This window comes from Oncorhynchus nerka, linkage group LG25 (genome assembly GCF_034236695.1).
Source record: "Oncorhynchus nerka isolate Pitt River linkage group LG25, Oner_Uvic_2.0, whole genome shotgun sequence".
Lineage (NCBI taxonomy): Eukaryota > Metazoa > Chordata > Actinopteri > Salmoniformes > Salmonidae > Oncorhynchus > Oncorhynchus nerka.
Genome location: NC_088420.1, coordinates 1,940,039 through 1,960,700, shown reverse-complemented (window position 1 = coordinate 1,960,700; position 20,662 = coordinate 1,940,039). Strand labels below are relative to the sequence as shown.

Here is a 20,662-nt window from a genome sequence, read left to right as displayed (position 1 = left end):
TACTACACCTGTTGTATTCAGCATTTCACTGTAAGGTCTACTACACCTGTTGTATTCAGCATTTCACTGTAAGGTCTACTACACCTGTTGTAATCAGCATTTCACTGTAAGGTCTACTACACCTGTTGTATTCAGCATTTCACTGTAAGGTCTACTACAGCTGTTGTATTCAGCATTTCACTGTAAGGTCTACTACACCTGTTGTATTCAGCATTTCACTGTGAGGTCTACTACACCTGTTGTATTCATCATTTCACTGTAAGGTCTACTACACCTGTTGTATTTAGCATTTCACTGTAAGGTCTACTACACCTGTTGTATTCAGCATTTCACTGTAAGGTCTACTACACTTGTATTCAGCATGTCACTGTAAGGTCTACTACACCTGTTGTATTCAGGATTTCACTGTGAGGTCTACTACACCTGTTGTATTCAGGATTTCACTGTAAGGTCTACTACACCTGTTGTATTCAGCATTTCACTGTGAGGTCTACTACATCTGTTGTATTCAGCATTTCACTGTAAGGTCTACTACACCTGTTGTATTCAGCATTTCACTGTAAGGTCTACTACACCTGTTGTATTCAGCATTTCACTGTAAGGTCTACTACACCTGTTGTATTCAGCATTTCACTGTAAGGTCTACTACACCTGTTGTATTCAGCATTTCACTGTAAGGTCTACTACACCTGTTGTATTCAGCATTTCACTGTGAGGTCTACTACACCTGTTGTATTCAGCATTTCACTGTAAGGTCTACTACACCTGTTGTATTCAGCATTTCACTGTAAGGTCTACTACACCTGTTGTATTCAGCATTTCACTGTAAGGTCTACTACACCTGTTGTATTCAGCATTTCACTGTGAGGTCTACTACACCTGTTGTATTCAGCATTTCACTGTAAGGTCTACTACACCTGTTGTATTCAGCATTTCACTGTAAGGTCTACTACACCTGTTGTATTCAGCATTTCACTGTAAGGTCTACTACACCTGTTGTATTCAGCATTTCACTGTGAGGTCTACTACACCTGTTGTATTCAGCATTTCACTGTGAGGTCTACTACACCTGTTGTATTCAGCATTTCACTGTGAGGTCTACTACACCTGTTGTATTCAGCATTTCACTGTAAGGTCTACTACACCTGTTTTATTCAGCATTTCACTGTAAGGTCTACTACACCTGTTGTATTCAGCATTTCACTGTGAGGTCTACTACACCTGTTGTATTCAGCATTTCACTGTAAGGTCTACTACACCTGTTGTATTCAGCATTTCACTGTGAGGTCTACTACACCTGTTGTATTCAGCATTTCACTGTAAGGTCTACTACACCTGTTTTATTCAGCATTTCACTGTAAGGTCTACACCTGTTGTATTCAGCATTTCACTGTGAGGTCTACTACACCTGTTGTATTCAGCATTTCACTGTGAGGTCTACTACACCTGTTGTATTCAGCATTTCACTGTGAGGTCTACTACACCTGTTGTATTCAGCATTTCACTGTAAGGTCTACTACACCTGTTTTATTCAGCATTTCACTGTAAGGTCTACACCTGTTGTATTCAGCATTTCACTGTAAGGTCTACTACAGCTGTTGTATTCAGCATTTCACTGTAAGGTCTACTACACCTGTTGTATTCAGCATTTCACTGTAAGGTCTACTACACCTGTTGTATTCAGCATTTCACTGTAAGGTCTACTACACCTGTTGTATTCTGCATTTCACTGTAAGGTCTACTACACCTGTTGTATTCAGCATTTCACTGTAAGGTCTACTACACCTGTTGATTCAGCATTTCACTGTAAGGTCTACTACACCTGTTGTATTCAGCATTTCACTGTGAGGTCTACTACACCTGTTGTATTCAGCATTTCACTGTGAGGTCTACTACACCTGTTGTATTCAGCATTTCACTGTAAGGTCTACTACACCTGTTGTATTCAGCATTTCACTGTAAGGTCTACTACACCTGTTGTATTCAGCATTTCACTGTAAGGTCTACTACACCTGTTGTATTCAGCATTTCACTGTGAGGTCTACTACACCTGTTGTATTCAGCATTTCACTGTAAGGTCTACTACACCTGTTGTATTCAGCATTTCACTGTGAGGTCTACTACACCTGTTGTATTCAGCATTTCACTGTAAGGTCTACTACACCTGTTGTATTCAGCATTTCACTGTAAGGTCTACTACACCTGTTGTATTCAGCATTTCACTGTAAGGTCTACTACACCTGTTGTATTCAGCATTTCACTGTGAGGTCTACTACACCTGTTGTATTCAGCATTTCACTGTGAGGTCTACTACACCTGTTGTATTCAGCATTTCACTGTGAGGTCTACTACACCTGTTGTATTCAGCATTTCACTGTAAGGTCTACTACACCTGTTTTATTCAGCATTTCACTGTAAGGTCTACTACACCTGTTGTATTCAGCATTTCACTGTGAGGTCTACTACACCTGTTGTATTCAGCATTTCACTGTGAGGTCTACTACACCTGTTGTATTCAGCATTTCACTGTGAGGTCTACTACACCTGTTGTATTCAGCATTTCACTGTAAGGTCTACTACACCTGTTTTATTCAGCATTTCACTGTAAGGTCTACACCTGTTGTATTCAGCATTTCACTGTGAGGTCTACTACACCTGTTGTATTCAGCATTTCACTGTGAGGTCTACTACACCTGTTGTATTCAGCATTTCACTGTGAGGTCTACTACACCTGTTGTATTCAGCATTTCACTGTAAGGTCTACTACACCTGTTTTATTCAGCATTTCACTGTAAGGTCTACACCTGTTGTATTCAGCATTTCACTGTAAGGTCTACTACAGCTGTTGTATTCAGCATTTCACTGTAAGGTCTACTACACCTGTTGTATTCAGCATTTCACTGTAAGGTCTACTACACCTGTTGTATTCAGCATTTCACTGTAAGGTCTACTACACCTGTTGTATTCTGCATTTCACTGTGAGGTCTACTACACCTGTTGTATTCAGCATTTCAGTGTAAGGTCTACTACACCTGTTGATTCAGCATTTCACTGTAAGGTCTACTACACCTGTTGTATTCAGCATTTCACTGTGACGTCTACTACACCTGTTGTATTCAGCATTTCACTGTGAGGTCTACTACACCTGTTGTATTCAGCATTTCACTGTAAGGTCTACTACACCTGTTGTATTCAGCATTTCACTGTAAGGTCTACTACACCTGTTGTAATCAGCATTTCACTGTAAGGTCTACTACACCTGTTGTATTCAGCATTTCACTGTGAGGTCTACTACACTTGTATTCAGCATGTCACTGTAAGGTCTACTACACCTGTTGTATTCAGGATTTCACTGTAAGGTCTACTACACCTGTTGTATTCTGCATTTCACTGTAAGGTCTACTACACCTGTTGTATTCTGCATTTCACTGTAAGGTCTACTACACCTGTTGTATTCAGGATTTCACTGTAAGGTCTACTACACCTGTTGTATTCTGCATTTCACTGTAAGGTCTACTACACCTGTTGTATTCAGCATTTCACTGTAAGGTCTACTACACCTGTTGTATTCAGCATTTCACTGTGAGGTCTACTACACCTGTTGTATTCTGCATTTCACTGTGAGGTCTACTACACCTGTTGTATTCAGCATTTCAGTGTAAGGTCTACTACACCTGTTGATTCAGCATTTCACTGTAAGGTCTACTACACCTGTTGTATTCAGCATTTCACTGTGAGGTCTACTACACCTGTTGTATTCAGCATGTCACTGTAAGGTCTACTACACATGTTGTATTCAGCATTTCACTGTGAGGTCTACTACACCTGTTGTATTCAGCATTTCACTGTGAGGTCTACTACACCTGTTGTATTCAGCATGTCACTGTAAGGTCTACTACACCTGTTGTATTCAGGATTTCACTGTAAGGTCTACTACACCTGTTGTATTCTGCATTTCACTGTAAGGTCTACTACACCTGTTGTATTCTGCATTTCACTGTGAGGTCTACCTGTTGTATTCAGCATTTCACTGTAAGGTCTACTACACCTGTTGTATTCAGCATTTCACTGTAAGGTCTACTACACCTGTTGTACTCAGCATTTAACTGTAAGGTCTACTACACCTGTTGTATTCAGCATTTCACTGTAAGGTCTACTACACCTGTTGTATTCTGCATTTCACTGTAAGGTCTACTACACCTGTTGTATTCTGCATTTCACTGTAAGGTCTACTACACCTGTTGTATTCAGCATTTCACTGTGAGGTCTACTACACCTGTTGTATTCAGCATTTCACTGTAAGGTCTACTACACCTGTTGTATTCAGCATTTCACTGTGAGGTCTACTACACCTGTTGTATTCAGCATTTCACTGTAAGGTCTACTACACCTGTTGTATTCAGCATTTCACTGTGAGGTCTACTACACCTGTTGTATTCAGCATTTCACTGTAAGGTCTACTACACCTGTTGTATTCAGCATTTCACTGTAGGTCTACTACACCTGTTGTATTCAGCATTTCACTGTAAGGTCTACTACACCTGTTGTATTCAGCATTTCACTGTAAGGTCTACTACACCTGTTGTATTCAGCATTTCACTGTAAGGTCTACTACACCTGTTGTATTCAGCATTTCACTGTGAGGTCTACTACACCTGTTGTATTCAGCATTTCACTGTAAGGTCTACTACACCTGTTGTATTCAGGATTTCACTGTAAGGTCTACTACACCTGTTGTATTCTGCATTTCACTGTAAGGTCTACTACACCTGTTGTATTCTGCATTTCACTGTAAGGTCTACTACACCTGTTGTATTCAGCATTTCACTGTAAGGTCTACTACACCTGTTGTATTCAGCATTTCACTGTAAGGTCTACTACACCTGTTGTATTCAGCATTTCACTGTGAGGTCTACTACACCTGTTGTATTCTGCATTTCACTGTGAGGTCTACTACACCTGTTGTATTCAGCATTTCAGTGTAAGGTCTACTACACCTGTTGATTCAGCATTTCACTGTAAGGTCTACTACACCTGTTGTATTCAGCATTTCACTGTGAGGTCTACTACACCTGTTGTATTCAGCATGTCACTGTAAGGTCTACTACACATGTTGTATTCAGCATTTCACTGTGAGGTCTACTACACCTGTTGTATTCAGCATTTCACTGTGAGGTCTACTACACCTGTTGTATTCAGCATGTCACTGTAAGGTCTACTACACCTGTTGTATTCTGCATTTCACTGTGAGGTCTACCTGTTGTATTCAGCATTTCACTGTAAGGTCTACTACACCTGTTGTATTCAGCATTTCACTGTAAGGTCTACTACACCTGTTGTATTCAGCATTTCACTGTAAGGTCTACTACACCTGTTGTATTCAGCATTTCACTGTAAGGTCTACTACACCTGTTGTATTCTGCATTTCACTGTAAGGTCTACTACACCTGTTGTATTCTGCATTTCACTGTAAGGTCTACTACACCTGTTGTATTCAGCATTTCACTGTGAGGTCTACTACACCTGTTGTATTCAGCATTTCACTGTAAGGTCTACTACACCTGTTGTATTCAGCATTTCACTGTAAGGTCTACTACACCTGTTGTATTCAGCATTTCACTGTGAGGTCTACTACACCTGTTGTATTCAGCATTTCACTGTAAGGTCTACTACACCTGTTGTATTCAGCATTTCACTGTAAGGTCTACTACACCTGTTGTATTCAGCATTTCACTGTAAGGTCTACTACACCTGTTGTATTCAGCATTTCACTGTAAGGTCTACTACACCTGTTGTATTCAGCATTTCACTGTGAGGTCTACTACACCTGTTGTATTCAGCATTTCACTGTGAGGTCTACTACACCTGTTGTATTCAGCATTTCACTGTAAGGTCTACTACACCTGTTGTATTCAGCATTTCACTGTAAGGTCTACTACACCTGTTGTATTCAGCATTTCACTGTAATGTCTACTACACCTGTTGTATTCAGCATTTCACTGTGAGGTCTACTACACCTGTTGTATTCAGCATTTCACTGTGAGGTCTACTACACCTGTTGTATTCAGCATTTCACTGTAAGGTCTACTACATCTGTTTTATTCAGCATTTCACTGTAAGGTCTACTACACCTGTTGTATTCAGCATTTCACTGTGAGGTCTACTACACCTGTTGTATTCAACATTTCACTGTGAGTTCTACTACACCTGTTGTATTCAGCATTTCACTGTGAGGTCTACTACACCTGTTGTATTCAGCATTTCACTGTAAGGTCTACTACACCTGTTTTATTCAGCATTTCACTGTAAGGTCTACTACACCTGTTGTACTCAGCATTTAACTGTAAGGTCTACTACACCTGTTGTATTCAGCATTTCACTGTAAGGTGTACTACACCTGTTGTATTCAACATTTCACTGTGAGTTCTACTACACCTGTTGTATTCTGCATTTCACTGTGAGGTCTACCTGTTGTATTCAGCATTTCACTGTAAGGTCTACTACACCTGTTGTATTCAGCATTTCACTGTAAGGTCTACTACACCTGTTGTACTCAGCATTTAACTGTAAGGTCTACTACACCTGTTGTATTCAGCATTTCACTGTAAGGTGTACTACACCTGTTGTATTCTGCATTTCACTGTAAGGTCTACTACACCTGTTGTATTCTGCATTTCACTGTAAGGTCTACTACACCTGTTGTATTCAGCATTTCACTGTGAGGTCTACTACACCTGTTGTATTCAGCATTTCACTGTAAGGTCTACTACACCTGTTGTATTCAGCATTTCACTGTAAGGTCTACTACACCTGTTGTATTCAGCATTTCACTGTGAGGTCTACTACACCTGTTGTATTCAGCATTTCACTGTAAGGTCTACTACACCTGTTGTATTCGGCATTTCACTGTAAGGTCTACTACACCTGTTGTATTCAGCATTTCACTGTGAGGTCTACTACACCTGTTGTATTCAGCATTTCACTGTAAGGTCTACTACACCTGTTGTATTCAGCATTTCACTGTGAGGTCTACTACACCTGTTGTATTCAGCATTTCACTGTGAGGTCTACTACACCTGTTGTATTCAGCATTTCACTGTAAGGTCTACTACACCTGTTGTATTCAGCATTTCACTGTAAGGTCTACTACACCTGTTGTATTCAGCATTTCACTGTAATGTCTACTACACCTGTTGTATTCAGCATTTCACTGTGAGGTCTACTACACCTGTTGTATTCAGCATTTCACTGTGAGGTCTACTACACCTGTTGTATTCAGCATTTCACTGTAAGGTCTACTACATCTGTTTTATTCAGCATTTCACTGTAAGGTCTACTACACCTGTTGTATTCAGCATTTCACTGTGAGGTCTACTACACCTGTTGTATTCAACATTTCACTGTGAGTTCTACTACACCTGTTGTATTCAGCATTTCACTGTGAGGTCTACTACACCTGTTGTATTCAGCATTTCACTGTAAGGTCTACTACACCTGTTTTATTCAGCATTTCACTGTAAGGTCTACTACACCTGTTGTATTCAGCATTTCACTGTGAGGTCTACTACACCTGTTGTATTCATCATTTCACTGTAAGGTCTACTACACCTGTTGTATTCAGCATTTCACTGTGAGGTCTACTACACCTGTTGTATTCAGCATTTCAGTGTAAGGTCTACTACACCTGTTGATTCAGCATTTCACTGTAAGGTCTACTACACCTGTTGTATTCAGCATTTCACTGTGACGTCTACTACACCTGTTGTATTCAGCATTTCACTGTGAGGTCTACTACACCTGTTGTATTCAGCATTTCACTGTAAGGTCTACTACACCTGTTGTATTCAGCATTTCACTGTAAGGTCTACTACACCTGTTGTAATCAGCATTTCACTGTAAGGTCTACTACACCTGTTGTATTCAGCATTTCACTGTGAGGTCTACTACACTTGTATTCAGCATGTCACTGTAAGGTCTACTACACCTGTTGTATTCAGGATTTCACTGTAAGGTCTACTACACCTGTTGTATTCTGCATTTCACTGTAAGGTCTACTACACCTGTTGTATTCAGGATTTCACTGTAAGGTCTACTACACCTGTTGTATTCAGCATTTCACTGTAAGGTCTACTACACCTGTTGTATTCAGCATTTCACTGTAAGGTCTACTACACCTGTTGTATCCAGCATTTCACTGTAAGGTCTACTACACTTGTATTCAGCATTTCACTGTGAGGTCTACTACACTTGTATTCAGCATGTCACTGTAAGGTCTACTACACCTGTTGTATTCAGCATTTCACTGTAAGGTCTACTACACCTGTTGTATTCTGCATTTCACTGTAAGGTCTACTACACCTGTTGTATTCAGCATTTCACTGTGAGGTCTACTACACCTGTTGTATTCATCATTTGACTGTAAGGTCTACTACACCTGTTGTATTTAGCATTTCACTGTAAGGTCTACTACACCTGTTGTATTCAGCATTTCACTGTAAGGTCTACTACACCTGTTGTATTCAGCATTTCACTGTAATGTCTACTACACCTGTTGTATTCAGCATTTCACTGTGAGGTCTACTACACCTGTTGTATTCAGCATTTCACTGTGAGGTCTACTACACCTGTTGTATTCAGCATTTCACTGTAAGGTCTACTACACCTGTTTTATTCAGCATTTCACTGTAAGGTCTACTACACCTGTTGTATTCAGCATTTCACTGTGAGGTCTACTACACCTGTTGTATTCAGCATTTCACTGTGAGGTCTACTACACCTGTTGTATTCAGCATTTCACTGTGAGGTCTACTACACCTGTTGTATTCAGCATTTCACTGTAAGGTCTACTACACCTGTTTTATTCAGCATTTCACTGTAAGGTCTACTACACCTGTTGTATTCAGCATTTCACTGTGAGGTCTACTACACCTGTTGTATTCATCATTTCACTGTAAGGTCTACTACACCTGTTGTATTTAGCATTTCACTGTAAGGTCTACTACACCTGTTGTATTCAGCATTTCACTGTAAGGTCTACTACACTTGTATTCAGCATGTCACTGTAATGTCTACTACACCTGTTGTATTCAGCATTTCACTGTAAGGTCTACTACACCTGTTGTATTCAGCATTTCACTGTAAGGTCTACTACACCTGTTGTATTCAGCATTTCACTGTAAGGTCTACTACACCTGTTGTATTCAGCATTTCACTGTAAGGTCTACTACACCTGTTGTATTCAGCATTTCACTGTGAGGTCTACTACACCTGTTGTATTCGGCATTTCACTGTAAGGTCTACTACACCTGTTGTATTCAGCATTTCACTGTGAGGTCTACTACACCTGTTGTATTCAGCATTTCACTGTAAGGTCTACTACACCTGTTGTATTCAGCATTTCACTGTGAGGTCTACTACACCTGTTGTATTCAGCATTTCACTGTAAGGTCTACTACACCTGTTGTATTCAGCATTTCACTGTAAGGTCTACTACACCTGTTGTATTCAGCATTTCACTGTAAGGTCTACTACACATTACATTTACATTTAAGTCATTTAGCAGACGCTCTTATCCAGAGCGACTTACACATGTTGTATTCAGCATTTCACTGTGAGGTCTACTACACCTGTTGTATTCAGCATTTCACTGTGAGGTCTACTACACCTGTTGTATTCAGCATTTCACTGTGAGGTCTACTACACCTGTTGTATTCAGCATTTCACTGTAAGGTCTACTACACCTGTTTTATTCAGCATTTCACTGTAAGGTCTACTACACCTGTTGTATTCAGCATTTCACTGTGAGGTCTACTACACCTGTTGTATTCAGCATTTCACTGTGAGGTCTACTACACCTGTTGTATTCAGCATTTCACTGTGAGGTCTACTACACCTGTTGTATTCAGCATTTCACTGTAAGGTCTACTACACCTGTTTTATTCAGCATTCACTGTGAGGTCTACTACACCTGTTGTATTCAGCATTTCACTGTGAGGTCTACTACACCTGTTGTATTCAGCATTTAACTGTAAGGTCTACTACACCTGTTGTATTCAGCATTTCACTGTGACGTCTACTACACCTGTTGTATTCAGCATTTCACTGTAAGGTCTACTACACCTGTTGTATTCAGCATTTCACTGTGACGTCTACTACACCTGTTGTATTCAGCATTTCACTGTGAGGTCTACTACACTTGTATTCAGCATGTCACTGTAAGGTCTACTACACCTGTTGTATTCAGGATTTCACTGTAAGGTCTACTACACCTGTTGTATTCTGCATTTCACTGTAAGGTCTACTACACCTGTTGTATTCAGCATTTCACTGTAAGGTCTACTACACCTGTTGTATTCTGCATTTCACTGTAAGGTCTACTACACCTGTTGTATTCAGCATTTCACTGTAAGGTCTACTACACCTGTTGTATCCAGCATGTCACTGTAAGGTCTACTACACTTGTATTCAGCATTTCACTGTGAGGTCTACTACACTTGTATTCAGCATGTCACTGTAAGGTCTACTACACCTGTTGTATTCAGCATTTCACTGTAAGGTCTACTACACCTGTTGTATTCTGCATTTCACTGTAAGGTCTACTACACCTGTTGTATTCAGCATTTCACTGTGAGGTCTACTACACCTGTTGTATTCATCATTTGACTGTAAGGTCTACTACACCTGTTGTATTTAGCATTTCACTGTAAGGTCTACTACACCTGTTGTATTCAGCATTTCACTGTAAGGTCTACTACACCTGTTGTATTCAGGATTTCACTGTAAGGTCTACTACACCTGTTTTATTCTGCATTTCACTGTAAGGTCTACTACACCTGTTGTATTCAGCATTTCACTGTGAGGTCTACTACACCTGTTGTATTCGGCATGTCACTGTAAGGTCTACTACACCTGTTGTATTCAGCATTTCACTGTGAGGTCTACTACACCTGTTGTATTCAGCATTTCACTGTAAGGTCTACTACACCTGTTGTATTCAGCATTTCACTGTGAGGTCTACTACACCTGTTGTATTTTGCATTTCACTGTGAGGTCTACTACACCTGTTGTATTCAGCATTTCAGTGTAAGGTCTACTACACCTGTTGATTCAGCATTTCACTGTAAGGTCTACTACACCTGTTGTATTCAGCATTTCACTGTGAGGTCTACTACACCTGTTGTATTCAGCATGTCACTGTAAGGTCTACTACACATGTTGTATTCAGCATTTCACTGTGAGGTCTACTACACCTGTTGTATTCAGCATTTCACTGTGAGGTCTACTACACCTGTTGTATTCAGCATGTCACTGTAAGGTCTACTACACCTGTTGTATTCAGGATTTCACTGTAAGGTCTACTACACCTGTTGTATTCTGCATTTCACTGTAAGGTCTACTACACCTGTTGTATTCAGCATTTCACTGTGAGGTCTACCTGTTGTATTCAGCATTTCACTGTAAGGTCTACTACACCTGTTGTATTCAGCATTTCACTGTAAGGTCTACTACACCTGTTGTACTCAGCATTTAACTGTAAGGTCTACTACACCTGTTGTATTCAGCATTTCACTGTAAGGTCTACTACACCTGTTGTATTCTGCATTTCACTGTAAGGTCTACTACACCTGTTGTATTCTGCATTTCACTGTAAGGTCTACTACACCTGTTGTATTCTGCATTTCACTGTAAGGTCTACTACATCTGTTGTATTCTGTATTTCACTGTGATGTCTACTACACCTGTTGTATTCAGCATTTCACTGTAAGGTCTACTACACCTGTTGTATTCTGTATTTCACTGTGATGTCTACTACACCTGTTGTATTCAGCATTTCACTGTGAGGTCTACTATACCCGTTGTATTCAGCATTTCACTGTGAGGTCTACTACACCTGTTGTATTCAGCATTTCACTGTAAGGTCTACTACACCTGTTGTATTCAGCATTTCACTGTGAGGTCTACCTGTTGTATTCAGCATTTCACTGTAAGGTCTACTACACCTGTTGTTTTCAGCATTTCACTGTAAGGTCTACTACACCTGTTGTATTCAGCATTTCACTGTAAGGTCTACTACACCTGTTGTATTCAGCATTTCACTGTAAGGTCTACTACACCTGTTATATTTAGCAGTTCACTGTGAGGTCTACTACACCTGTTGTATTTAGCATTTCACTGTAAGGTCTACTACACCTGTTGTATTCTGCATTTCACTGTAAGGTCTACTACACCTGTTGTTTTCAGCATTTCACTGTAAGGTCTCCTACACCTGTTGTACTCAGCATTTAACTGTAAGGTCTACTACACCTGTTGTATTCAGCATTTCACTGTAAGGTCTACTACACCTGTTGTATTCTGCATTTCACTGTAAGGTCTACTACACCTGTTGTATTCTGCATTTCACTGTAAGGTCTACTACACCTGTTGTATTCTGTATTTCACTGTGATGTCTACTACACCTGTTGTATTCAGCATTTCACTGTAAGGTCTACTACACCTGTTGTATTCTGCATTTCACTGTGAGGTCTACTACGCCTGTTGTATTCAGCATTTCACTGTAAGGTCTACTACACCTGTTGTATTCAGCATTTCACTGTGAGGTCTACTACACCTGTTGTATTCAGCATTTAACTGTAAGGTCTACTACACCTGTTGTATTCAGCATTTCACTGTAAGGTCTACTACACCTGTTGTATTCAGCATTTCACTGTAAGGTCTACTACACCTGTTGTATTCTGCATTTCACTGTGAGGTCTACTACGCCTGTTGTATTCAGCATTTCACTGTAAGGTCTACTACACCTGTTGTATTCAGCATTTCACTGTGAGGTCTACTACACCTGTTGTATTCAGCATGTCACTGTAAGGTCTACTACACCTGTTGTATTCAGCATTTAACTGTAAGGTCTACTACACCTGTTGTATTCAGCATTTCACTGTAAGGTCTACTACACCTGTTGTATTCTGCATTTCACTGTAAGGTCTACTACACCTGTTGTATTCTGCATTTCACTGTAAGGTCTACTACACCTGTTGTATTCTGTATTTCACTGTGATGTCTACTACACCTGTTGTATTCAGCATTTCACTGTAAGGTCTACTACACCTGTTGTATTCAGCATTTCACTGTAAGGTCTACTACACCTGTTGTATTCTGCATTTCACTGTGAGGTCTACTACGCCTGTTGTATTCAGCATTTCACTGTAAGGTCTACTACACCTGTTGTATTCAGCATTTCACTGTGAGGTCTACTACACCTGTTGTATTCAGCATTTAACTGTAAGGTCTACTACACCTGTTGTATTCAGCATTTCACTGTAAGGTCTACTACACCTGTTGTATTCAGCATTTCACTGTAAGGTCAACTACACCTGTTGTTTTCTGCATTTCACTGTGAGGTCTACTACGCCTGTTGTATTCAGCATTTCACTGTAAGGTCTACTACACCTGTTGTATTCAGCATTTCACTGTGAGGTCTACTACACCTGTTGTATTCAGCATTTCACTGTAAGGTCTACTACACCTGTTGTATTCAGCATTTCACTGGAAGGTCTACTACACCTGTTGTATTCAGCATTTCACTGTGAGGTCTACTACACCTGTTGTATTCAGCATTTCACTGGAAGAGCACATCCCACACATTCTCTCTCTCATACACACTCACACACCTCCCCCTTACTAACCTGGGCAGCAGGGCGGCTACAGGAGTGATGACACAGAGCAGGTAGAAGAGCGGTTCCCCCAGAAGTCTCTGCATGGTCCAGTAAGGGTTGGAGGGGGAGTAGCATGTGGGACAGGAAGCATTGTAACACAGAGCCACAGTAAAGAACAGACCCACACTGAAGGTGATGGACACCCAGTTCATCCACGTCTGGAGGGAAAAAGAGGGGAGAGGAGGGAGGGAGAAGACAGGAGAGAAGGGAGGGAGAAGACAGGAGAGGAGGGAGGGAGAAGACAGGAGAGGAGGGAGGGAGAAGACAGGAGAGGAGGGAGGGTGAAGACAGGAGAGAAGGGAGGGAGAAGACAGGAGAGGAGGGAGGGAGAAGACAGGAGAGGAGGGAGGGAGAAGACAGGAGAGGAGGGAGAAGACAAGAGGAGGGAGAAGACAGGAGAGGAGGGAGAAGATGAGGAATAGAGGAGGGAGAAGATGAGGAATAGAGGAGCGGAAGAGGAGGAAGAGGGGAGAGGAACAAACGGAATTAGAGACTCAAAGCCAGATGAGTACACAGTACGCCAAACCACTGACTGACTATCCACCTACCTAGGATCGGTTCAAAGCGGCACGCAGTGTGACGCGGTGCAGAGTGACCCGGTGCAGAGTGACCCGGTGCAGAGTGACCCGGTGCAGAGTGACCCGGTGCAGTGTGACCCGGTGCAGAGTGACCCGGTGCAGTGTGACCCGGTGCAGTGTGACGCGGTGCAGAGTGACGCGGTGCAGAGTGACCCGGTGCAGAGTGACCCGGTGTAGAGTGACCCGGTGCAGAGTGACCCGGTGCAGAGTGACCCAGAGTGACCGGTGCAGAGTGACCGGTGCAGAGTGACGCGGTGTAGAGTGACCCGGTGCAGAGTGACCCGGTGCAGAGTGACCCGGTGCAGAGTGACCCGGTGCAGAGTGACCCGGTGTAGAGTGACCCGGTGCAGAGTGACGCGGTGCAGAGTGACGCGGTGCAGAGTGACGCGGTGCAGAGTGACCCGGTGCAGAGTGACGCGGTGCAGAGTGACGCGGTGCAGAGTGACCCGGTGCAGAGTGACCCGGTGCAGAGTGACCCGGTGCAGAGTGACCCGGTGCAGAGTGACCCGGTGCAGAGTGACCCGGTGCAGAGTGACGCGGTGCAGAGTGACCCCGTGCAGAGTGACGCGGTGCAGAGTGACCCGGTGCAGAGTGACCCCGTGCAGAGTGACCTCGTGCAGAGTGACCTCCTGCAGAGTGACCCGGTGTAGACAGTTTACAGAACGCACCAGCTGGACCGTGGAAGTGAAGGAGGGAGTCTGTCAGCCTGATATACAGTCACTGACACTGCAGTCTTCTAGTTCAATCTAACCAACTATCTATGAATTAACAACTCTAAATGACTTGGATTCACTGGAAATTCAGAAAGGCTTTTAATTCAGCCCCCAAAAAAAACTGTCCAAAACTCTTCATTTAGTTTTCAAATGAATTGATTTACAAAGTAAATAGGGTATATTCAATATTTTGTAATTGAGGCTTTGAAAGTACTTGAAAATAAGTTGATTTAGACAATCAGTAAATTCGTAGGAGTGTCTTCTTACCCAGGTCTTGGTCTCCAAGCCCAGGTGTATCAGTATAGTAAACAGAGCCAGGGTGGTGATGGGGGTTCCCCAGGTCAACAAGTCCACATCAGAGTCAGCATAGGCCTGGAGGAGATGGACAGACAGACAAAGGGATCAGGGGTCTGTGTGTGAGAGAGAGATAGTAGAAGATGTCATGACAGGGTTATTACATAGATTTTAAGTTCATCCATCAAAGTGCTCCAAAAGAAACCAATCCTAACTCACACAGTAGGGTATAAAGTAACCAATCCTAACTCACACAGTAGGGTATAAAGTAACCAATCCTAACTCACAGAGTAGGGTATAAAGTAACCAATCCTAACTCACACAGTAGGGTATAAAGTAACCAATCCTAACTCACACAGTAGGGTATAAAGTAACCAATCCTAACTCACACAGTAGGGTATAAAGTAACCAATCCTAACTCACACAGTAGGGTATAAAGTAACCAATCCTAACTCACACAGTAGGGTATAAAGTAACCAATCCTAACTCACACAGTAGGGTATAAAGTAACCAATAAACTCACACAGTAGTAAAAGTAACCAATCCTAACTCACACAGTAGGGTATAAAGTAACCAATAATAACTAACACAGTAGGGTATAAAGTAACCAATCCTAACTCACACAGTAGGGTATAAAGTAACCAATCCTAACTCACACAGTAGGGTATAAAGTAACCAATCCTAACTCACACAGTAGGGTATAAAGTAACCAATCCTAACTCACACAGTAGTAACCAATCCTAACTCACACAGTAGGGTATAAAGTAACCAATCCTAACTCACACAGTAGGGTATAAAGTAACCAATCCTAACTCACACAGTAGGGTATAAAGTAACCAATAATAACTAACACAGTAGGGTATAAAGTAACCAATCCTAACTCACACAGTAGGGTATAAAGTAACCAATAATAACTAACACAGTAGGGTATAAAGTAACCAATCCTAACTCACACAGTAGGGTATAAAGTAACCAATCCTAACTCACACAGTAGGGTATAAAGTAACCAATCCTAACTCACACAGTAGGGTATAAAGTAACCAATAATAACTAACACAGTAGGGTATAAAGTAACCAATCCTAACTCACACAGTAGGGTATAAAGTAACCAATCCTAACTAACACAGTAGGGTATAAAGTAACCAATCCTAACTCACACAGTAGGGTATAAAGTAACCAATCCTAACTCACACAGTAGGGTATAAAGTAACCAATCCTAACTCACACAGTAGGGTATAAAGTAACCAATCCTAACTCACACAGTAGGGTATAAAGTAACCAATAACTAACACAGTAGGGTATAAAGTAACCAATCCTAACTCACACAGTAGGGTATAAAGTAACCAATCCTAACTCACACAGTAGGGTATAAAGTAACCAATCCTAACTCACACAGTAGGGTATAAAGTAACCAATCCTAACTCACACAGTAGGGTATAAAGTAACCAATCCTAACTCACACAGTAGGGTATAAAGTAACCAATAAAGGGTAACCAATCCTAACTCACACAGTAGGGTATAAAGTAACCAATCCTAACTCACACAGTAGGGTATAAAGTAACCAATCCTAACTAACTCACACAGTAGGGTATAAAGTAACCAATCCTAACTCACACAGTAGGGTATAAAGTAACCAATCCTAACTCACACAGTAGGGTATAAAGTAACCAATCCTAACTCACACAGTAGGGTATAAAGTAACCAATCCTAACTCACACAGTAGGGTATAAAGTAACCAATCCTAACTCACACAGTAGGGTATAAAGTAACCAATCCTAACTCACACAGTAGGGTATAAAGTAACCAATCCTAACTCACACAGTAGGGTATAAAGTAACCAATCCTAACTCACACAGTAGGGTATAAAGTAACCAATCCTCACACAGTAGGGTATAAAGTAACCAATCCTAACTCACACAGTAGGGTATAAAGTAACCAATCCTAACTCACACAGTAGGGTATAAAGTAACCAATCCTAACTCACACAGTAGGGTATAAAGTAACCAATCCTAACTCACACAGTAGGGTATAAAGTAACCAATCCTAACTCACACAGTAGGGTATAAAGTAACCAATCCTAACTCACACAGTAGGGTATAAAGTAACCAATCCTAACTCACACAGTAGGGTATAAAGTAACCAATCCTAGGGTATAAAGTAACTCTCACACAGTAGGGTATAAAGTAACCAATCCTAACTCACACAGTAGGGTATAAAGTAACCAATCCTAACTCACACAGTAGGGTATAAAGTAACCAATCCTAACTCACACAGTAGGGTATAAAGTAACCAATCCTAACTCACACAGTAGGGTATAAAGTAACCAATCCTAACTCACACAGTAGGGTATAAAGTAACCAATCCTAACTCACACAGTAAAGTAACCAATCCTAACTCACACAGTAGGGTATAAAGTAACCAATCCTAACTCACACAGTAGGGTATAAAGTAACCAATCCTAACTCACACAGTAGGGTATAAAGTAACCAATCCTAACTCACACAGTAGGGTATAAAGTAACCAATAACTAACACAGTAGGGTATAAAGTAACCAATCCTAACTCACACACAGTAGGGTATAAAGTAGCCAATCCTAACTCACACAGTAGGGTATAAAGTAACCAATCCTAACTCACACAGTAGGGTATAAAGTAACCAATCCTAACTCACACAGTAGGGTATAAAGTAACCAATCCTAACTCACACAGTAGGGTATAAAGTAACCAATCCTAACTCACACAGTAGGGTATAAAGTAACCAATCCTAACTCACACAGTAGGGTATAAAGTAACCAATCCTAACTCACACAGTAGGGTATAAAGTAACCAATCCTAACTCACACAGTAGGGTATAAAGTAACCAATCCTAACTCACACAGTAGGGTATAAAGTAACCAATCCTAACTCACACAGTAGGGTATAAAGTAACCAATCCTAACTCACACAGTAGGGTATAAAGTAACCAATCCTAACTCACACAGTAGGGTATAAAGTAACCAATCCTAACTCACACAGTAGGGTATAAAGTAACCAATCCTAACTCACACAGTAGGGTATAAAGTAACCAATCCTAACTCACACAGTAGGGTATAAAGTAACCAATCCTAACTCACACAGTAGGGTATAAAGTAACCAATCCTAACTCACACAGTAGGGTATAAAGTAACCAATCCTAACTCACACAGTAGGGTATAAAGTAACCAATCCTAACTCACACAGTAGGGTATAAAGTAACCAATCCTAACTCACACAGTAGGGTATAAAGTAACCAATCCTAACTAAAGTAATAAAGTAACCAATCCTAACTCACACAGTAGGGTATAAAGTAACCAATCCTAACTCACACAGTAGGGTATAAAGTAACCAATCCTAACTCACACAGTAGGGTATAAAGTAACCAATCCTAACTCACACAGTAGGGTATAAAGTAACCAATCCTAACTCACACAGTAGGGTATAAAGTAACCAATCCTAACTCACACAGTAGGGTATAAAGTAACCAATCCTAACTCACACAGTAGGGTATAAAGTAACCAATCCTAACTCACACAGTAGGGTATAAAGTAACCAATCCTAACTCACACAGTAGGGTATAAAGTAACCAATCCTAACTCACACAGTAGGGTATAAAGTAACCAATCCTAACTCACACAGGGTATAAAGTAACCAATCCTAACTCACACAGTAGGGTATAAAGTAACCAATCCTAACTCACACAGTAGGGTATAAAGTAACCAATCCTAACTCACACAGTAGGGTATAAAGTAACCAATCCTAACTCACACAGTAGGGTATAAAGTAACCAATCCTAACTCACACAGTAGGGTATAAAGTAACCAATCCTAACTCACACAGTAGGGTATAAAGTAACCAATCCTAACTCACACAGTAGGGTCCTAACTCAACAGTAGGGTATAAAGTAACCAATCCTAACTCACACAGTAGGGTATAAAGTAACCAATCCTAACTCACACAGTAGGGTATAAAGTAACCAATCCTAACTCACACAGTAGGGTATAAAGTAACCAATCCTAACTCACACAGTAGGGTATAAAGTAACCAATAATAACTAACACAGTAGGGTATAAAGTAACCAATCCTAACTCACACAGTAGGGTATAAAGTAACCAATCCTAACTAACTAACACAGTAGGGTATAAAGTAACCAATCCTAACTCACACAGTAGGGTATAAAGTAACCAATCCTAACTCACACAGTAGGGTATAAAGTAACCAATCCTAACTCACACAGTAGAGTATAAAGTAACCAATCCTAACTCACACACAGTAGGGTATAAAGTAGCCAATCCTAACTCACACAGTAGGGTATAAAGTAACCAATCCTAACTCACACAGTAGGGTATAAAGTAACCAATCCTAACTCACACAGTAGGGTATAAAGTAACAATCAACTCACACAGTAGGGTATAAAGTAACCAATCCTAACTCACACAGTAGGGTATAAAGTAACCAATCCTAACTCACACAGTAGGGTATAAAGTAACCAATCCTAACTCACACAGTAGGGTATAAAGTAACCAATCCTAACTCACACAGTAGGGTATAAAGTAACCAATCCTAACTCACACAGTAGGGTATAAAGTAACCAATCCTAACTCACACAGTAGGGTATAAAGTAACCAATCCTAACTCACACAGTAGGGTATAAAGTAACCAATAATAACTAACACAGTAGGGTATAAAGTAACCAATCCTAACTCACACAGTAGGGTATAAAGTAACCAATCCTAACTCACACAGTAGGGTATAAAGTAACCAATCCTAACTCACACACAGTAGGGTATAAAGTAACCAATCCTAACTCACACAGTAGGGTATAAAGTAACCAATAATAACTAACACAGTAGGGTATAAAGTAACCAATCCTAACTCACACAGTAGGGTATAAAGTAACCAATCCTAACTCACACAGTAGGGTATAAAGTAACCAATCCTAACTCACACAGTAGGGTATAAAGTAACCAATCCTAACTCACACAGTAGGGTATAAAGTAACCAATCCTAACTCACACAGTAGGGTATAAAGTAACCAATCCTAACTCACACAGTAGGGTATAAAGTAACCAATCCTAACTCACACAGTAGGGTATAAAGTAACCAATCCTAACTCACACAGTAGGGTATAAAGTAACCAATCCTAACTCACACAGTAGGGTATAAAGTAACCAATCCTAACTCACACAGTAGGGTATAAAGTAACCAATCCTAACTCACACAGTAGGGTATAAAGTAACCAATCCTAACTCACACAGTAGGGTATAAAGTAACCAATCCTAACTCACACAGTAGGGTATAAAGTAACCAATCCTAACTCACACAGTAGGGTATAAAGTAACCAATCCTAACTC

The 20,662-nt window shown here is 40.8% G+C and overlaps 1 protein-coding gene across 1 annotated transcript in view; it reads right to left on the bottom strand.

Annotated features, from left to right (window-relative positions):
- Window positions 1-20,662, bottom strand: part of atp10a (ATPase phospholipid transporting 10A) — a 165,255-nt gene that overhangs the window by 14,419 nt on the left and 130,174 nt on the right. Inside the window, exons 19-20 of the mRNA XM_065009979.1 lie at window positions 15,268-15,372; window positions 13,680-13,867 (exon numbers count right to left, since the gene is read on the bottom strand). Coding sequence (XP_064866051.1) covers window positions 13,680-13,867; window positions 15,268-15,372 — 293 coding nt within the window. The remainder of the gene's footprint in view (window positions 1-13,679; window positions 13,868-15,267; window positions 15,373-20,662) is intronic.